This window comes from Miscanthus floridulus, chromosome 16 (assembly GCF_019320115.1).
Source record: "Miscanthus floridulus cultivar M001 chromosome 16, ASM1932011v1, whole genome shotgun sequence".
Lineage (NCBI taxonomy): Eukaryota > Viridiplantae > Streptophyta > Magnoliopsida > Poales > Poaceae > Miscanthus > Miscanthus floridulus.
The window spans coordinates 86425391-86431711 of NC_089595.1; the positions used below are offsets into that span (position 1 = coordinate 86425391).

Genomic DNA, 6321 nt, shown 5'->3' on the forward strand with positions numbered 1-6321 from the left:
GGCAAGGGAGGGAAGGGCGGTGGTTGTCTGGGGTGGCGGCTGGGTTTGCTCGCCGCCTGTGTCGCCCGTGTGGGTGGGCGACGCGGGGGAGAGATGCTAAGTTCTTAGTCAAGTAAAATGGCGTTCGGCTGTACTAACTGCCGCTTGATTTAGCTTATTCTCTCTCACATAATACTATTAAATCACCCGAAACCATCTAAAATTTACTGTTCAGCCTACCAGCCGAACGAACGAGGTGTAAACTTCTCATGGGAAGAAATGCACACCCGATTTCAAAATCTTTTATCTTCAGTGTTTGCAAAGTGTCACAACAAATTCTGACAGAATTTGCAGCATTTGATCCATTTTTACTGGATATGCCCCAACATATGGCTTACAAACTCCAAAATGTTTGCTACAGAGTGCAAACAAACGGTAGAACTTCCTATCCAAAAACACAATCAGGTGTGCCTGTACAAAACCTTGCTCCTTTAGAACAAACCCATATACCACACATACAGTTCAACAAAACAAATATATTACAGGGTGAAGGCTTAAATAGACTACTATATCTGACGCCAGAATTGCATACATTCTACCAAATTCAGCAGACAAAGCCAATTATCTACATTCAGACACGTCACAGGCAGCATTTAGATGTGCAGTGAGGTCATATCCAGCTCCCCACTTTCGCGAACCTCCCTAACGCTCTTATCACACTCATCTTCTTCCTCCTCTTTGGGTTCGCTCTCCTCTTCCTTTTCCTCCTCATCTGAGCATTCTTCACTGTAGCCATAGCCTGATCTCGATGATTTTGGCAAGGTTCTTGCCTCCTTGACAATCTTCATGATTTCTTCGGTTGTTTGGTCTGAAAAGGCAGAGACACTGTTGTCCCTCCTGAAGTAGGATAACTGCACCGCTTCTGTGAGCTCCCTCGGCAAGTTCTTTAGGAACCATGGATGGCTTTTTATTTCCCTCATGGTGATTCTCTATGGGAAATTCAAAATTGCAAAAAACAAAGGTAAGCCACTTATAGACCCAATAACCATGCTGATACAGTGACACTACAATTGAGATAGTTCATTGTATTACCCTTAATGGATTGCTAACAAAGATACGTGAAATGAGCTGTCTGCAATCATCAGATATGTGAATATTGTCTGGGATATTATATTGAATTGCTGCTATTCGCTGAAAATAAAGGTGTAAATGTTAGGGGGCAAAATATATTTTTTCCTCAATATATGTGAAGATCATCCATAACATAGGCACCTAGCTGTCACCTGAATGGTCTTTCTAATATTTTTAGGATCATCCTGATCTTCAAACGGGTAGGCTCCCACAAGCATGACAAAAAGAGTGACTCCACAGGACCATACATCTGCAAGCTACACTACCAAAATACACTGGTCAATTGTCATTACTCGGTAACACCAGGTACTAATGCTGTTTGAAAGGAAGCAATGAAGCAGAGTGTTTCATTTGTACTCCTAGCATATTCATATATTTCATATTTATAATTAACAATAATAATATGAGCTAAATTAGGATAAAGAACCACCAAAAGCAAAAGTGTAAATGATCAAGCAATAGATGCTCGTGTAGATGGCATGCTTAAACTGCTATGGATAATTGGATATGACTCTGGTCAATATCCCAATAATAGTTAGCTTTCTAATGGAGATCAAGTAATGTCCACATCAACTGGATAAGTTCATTGAGATAACTTCTGCCACATCTAGTGTCATCACAATGCAATAATAACAAAGAAAAGCTTTATCCACTGTATCATTTTCACAATAAACAAAATTCAAGGAAACTAAAGCAAAAAAGAAAAATAGGAGTATATCTAAAAAGGCAGAGAGATATCAGATATCCCCATTTTGCCAAGAATAAACAAATTCTGCAACATCGAGTCATGATATGTTTTGATGGATGAATTGATTGACCCTATAATTTAATAGATTTACCATTGCCAGTTCGCATTCTAACGCTTGATTTCAACAATTCTTGATGGAAACAAAGGGTTCTGTTTTATCTATAGGGATCTTCTTAAGAATAACCTAATTTAACAATTTAACTACATATAAACAGCTACATGAGTGGAACTTGCTGAAATGACAAACTCTAGACTCCAGCACATTTTTTCTATTTTGATAAGTGATTCTTGTATCATGATTCCGCACTGTAATCCGCCGGCCACGATCTGTGGTGAGTGCTCGTTGTACTGGTCTCCGTACCACCCCTCTTCTTAATGAAATACTCGTGAAAAAAAGTCATGATTCAATCAACAGAAGCTAACTGTTGATTCCACTGGCTATACCATAACAGAATGACAGTAAATTGGTAATTTGACAATAATATTCTTTTGCTAGTTGAAATTATGTGTCAATGAAAGCACTGAACATTTTTCACCAATTTTTTTGTTGGTAAATCAGTATGGATGTGTCCATACAGCCATAGTATCTGAACTGCACATATACAACTAACTTGGTAGTCCAGCCTGTAGAAGGTACATGATGTGGTGAATCAAACAAGATACAGCTCTAAAGTCACCTTGAATAAAAAAGGAGAGCCTATGTGCTGACCAGTGACCATATGCAGTTTACTTGCCTAAAAAATCTAGCTAATCTACTGAAAGAGTATGGACACAGAGAAACATATTAAAGGCCAAGACTCCATTAACTACACCAAAACTTGGCCCAACATATTGGAGAGTGGATTATCTGTAGAAGGTCCACTCGATGGGTGGTCTGCATGTGCAATGGGCCAATGAGTCCACTCCACTTTATCAGTGTCAACATCTGTTAGGGCACACCTTACCAACAGAAACAAAGGATGAAGAGGCAAGATTCCAACACCATGTCTGAAAGTGACTACGTATCCTCTATTCACTGTTGCTACATATTCCAATAATCAATCGACTGTCTTCTAGAAGTCACAAGTATTGACCAAGATAACTCCAGGAATTAATGGTTTAAAATGTTACAACTAACCATAAAACTGAATATTAATCTAGGAAGTGTCTTCATGCTGAAGTTTCTTATCAATATCTACTATAAGATGGTGAAATCAAATCATTTACACAAATATGTTTGTCTACGAAACAACTAATGAATAAACGGTTCTTCAGAAAGAATGTAAACACCTGACCAAGTATGTTATCGAAATTGGGAAGTTCAAGATAGGTATCTTTCTTATCTCAAGCCTCTTTCCTTAATGACATCAATATTGGGCGCAAATTCTCCAGAACCAATACAGGCAACTGTGGACCATCAGATTTAACTGTCCACAAAAGAACCAAACATGTGCGGTGCCACGATTTTGAAAGAATCAGATATGTTGTGCATATTAATGGATAACTTAATTATAAGTAATTAAGTACTTAGAAGAGATTTTTGTAACAAGATGATACCTCTACATCTCGATAACATTTTTTGAAATGAATAACTCTAAATAATCACTAAACTTGACCAAGCAGCACTTGCAGGCAACATCCAGTACTAATGTGAATGCCAGCAAAATAAGAATGTAACTAAGGCCTTGTTTAAATCCAGGGTGTAAAGTTTTGGGGTGTCACATGGGGGTATAGAATGGGGTGTTCGGATACTAATAAAAAAACAAATTACATAATCCCATCAATAATCCGCGAGACGAATTTACTAAGCCTAATTAATCCGTCATTAGCACATATGGTACTGTAGCACTACATTGTCAAATCATGGACTAATTAGGCTAAAAGATTCGTCTCGCAAATTAGTCGCAAACTGTGCAATTAGTTATTTTTTTAGTCTATATTTAATACTTCATGCATGTGTCTAAATATTCGATGGGATAGGGAGTAAACTTTAGGGGGAACTAAACAAGGCCTAAATATGATGTGTAATAATGATAAGACGAATAATATTACTGACGTACTTTTGAATATATGCTTAACAGAACATCAACATGCAAGTATACATAAACATGAGATTCTTGCCACTCACCTTCCCATCGTACTCCCGCCGAGAAAGCACCTCTGGTGCAATATATGCTGGCGTCCCCACAGCTGATTTTGGCCTTGAATGTAGTACTGATGACTGTTACAAATTAGCAATTAAATGGTATTCTTAAGCAAGCTTACAGAAATGTCAAAGAACTTAAAGCTACCAATACAACGAGAAATTAGAGACAACCTTGGAGTAGCCAAAATCACATATCTTAAGCCGTGGAGCTGGGCTGCCATCCAAGAGAACATTCTCCAGTTTCAAATCTCTATGGCATATTTGCTGAAAAGTAGACAAGATTCCAACATTTAAGCATATGTTCAGGCCCCACTCATAAATAATTAAAAAAAAAAAAACACACCTGCACTTCCCACAACAAAGCATATCTAGTATATGTGAACTGTAACGACTAGACGCTAATTTATAGTTTCCTCATACCATGTGATGGCAATAGCTCACTCCACAGATCAACTGCTGGAAGAAATACCTGGCCTACAATGAGCAGAAGAGAACACCTGCACTTCAAAATTAAGGCTAGAATAGTACTCAAAGAACATCAATGATAATATAGTACCTCATCCTCGCTAAATCGCCCACGATCGACGATTCGATCAAATAGTTCACCACCAGCCGCATACTCCATCACAATTGCAAGATGCGTTGGTGTTAGGATCACCTGCAGAGTTTTTTCCCTAATGGAATAAGCTTTTGAGTTGGTGCTCGTTTATTTAGCCAGTATATTTATAAAAAGTAATAGAAAATAGTGTTATGTACTAGTACTAGAGAAACTAAAAGGGAGAAAAATAAACTTGGGACACACTTCAGATCCAAGCAGCTTATTTCCCAAATAATCAAAACCCAATACTGACCCACAAATCCTAAAAGGCAAGAGCATGGACCGCCAGTTTGATTGCTTGAATGCAATCTCAAAACAGATTGCCAATAAACACAACAAATCAAGAAGAAGATGCACCCTTCGTCAAAATTTCCGCTTCATCGGCGCCTCCTTCAAACCGCACAAAAGCACACGCACACCGCATAGAACAAAGTCTTCTTTTACCCCCAACACTACAGATGAACCTAATAACAGGACAAAAGGGAGTAATAAACAAACAATCGATAAATATCTGCTCCTTATTGGCACACGCACCTCTATGAACTGGATGATGTTCGGGTGCCGCAGCGACCGGTGGTTGACGATCTCGCGGTACACATTCTCGTCGATCTGCGAAAAAAAAACCCCACCCGATCAACACAACAAAACCAGAACCACCGGCCGGATCCGAACCCTCACCAAACCAAACCGACCCAAACCCTTCGAGTCGAAAGAGCAGCGAAGCCAAGGCTCAGACCCGGTGGCCGCGCTCGATGAGCTTGACGGCGACGAGCCCTCGGGTCTCGCGGTTGCGCATCAACCGCGCCACCCCGAAGTTGCCCGACCCGATGTCCCGAACAGCCTCGTACTTGTCCATGATGCCCACCCCGTACGTCGTCCGCCGGTCAGCGCGCTGGCATGCGGGAGCACGGTCGCGGGGGAGGAGGTGGGGAGGAAGGGAAGAGGCAGGGGAGTTAGGCGAGCGGGCGAGGGCGCGAGGCGAGCTCGACGAATCGGCGGGGGCAGGTGGCTGGGCGGAGGAGGCGGTGCGGTGTGGTCTTCTCGGGCGCGGTCGTGTCGCTTTCCGGTGTAGCGCCTCGCTGGAGGTTTATATATATATAGGAGATGCACGGTGGGTGCTAGGCGGGCCCCGCAGTCAGTGCCTTGTAGCGTGTCCAGGAAGGGAGCGCTGATTGTTTTTTTATGGCAGCAACGGATTCGGTGCGCTTTGCTTAATTTTGAATCAGCGAGGGACTAGAGCTCTTTTTAATGCTCTACCGTATGTGTTTTGGGATAAAAAGGAGTCGACTTAGGAATGACAACGGGCCGGATCAAGCCATTGAACCATCTATGCACCAGTGTACCTGAACTAAGGTCCTATTTGGCACAGCTTCATGAGCTGTTGTGAGTTATTTTTTATTCAAACACCATTTTTTGAAATAGCTTCATGGTGAAGCTCATTTGTTATACTTTCACAAAGCATTGGAAAGAGATGAAGCTAAAAAAATGCCTTTTCACAGCTCTCTCTCTCCTTTATTTTCCTCTCTCAGCCATACATAAAGGTATTGGTGAAGCTGTTTTGCCAAACAGTTTTTCTAAAACAGCTTATGTTCGCTGTTAAAGCTGCTTGTGAAATTGTTTTTTCAAAAAACCAAATTACATGGTGAAGCTGAGCTGTGTCAAACAGGACCTAAAAACCTAACCTAACCCCTAAGGCTTCACGTAAGAAAAGCTAACCTTGGCCAAAAACCCAACGAGGCA

General features: G+C 41.0%; 1 protein-coding gene across 1 annotated transcript; it reads right to left on the reverse strand.

The window, feature by feature from the left end:
- Positions 1–500: 500 nt before the first annotated feature.
- Positions 501–5643, reverse strand: LOC136513529 (serine/threonine-protein kinase SAPK4-like). The gene is made up of 9 exons (XM_066507509.1): positions 5318–5643; positions 5116–5190; positions 4540–4641; positions 4404–4457; positions 4155–4247; positions 3966–4058; positions 1263–1367; positions 1072–1170; positions 501–968 (listed from the first exon to the last, which is right to left on the reverse strand). Exons 1-9 carry the CDS (start codon positions 5435–5437, stop codon positions 633–635), a joined length of 1077 nt encoding a protein of 358 aa, XP_066363606.1. The 5' UTR covers positions 5438–5643; the 3' UTR covers positions 501–632.
- Between the last annotated feature and the right edge of the window lie 678 nt (positions 5644–6321).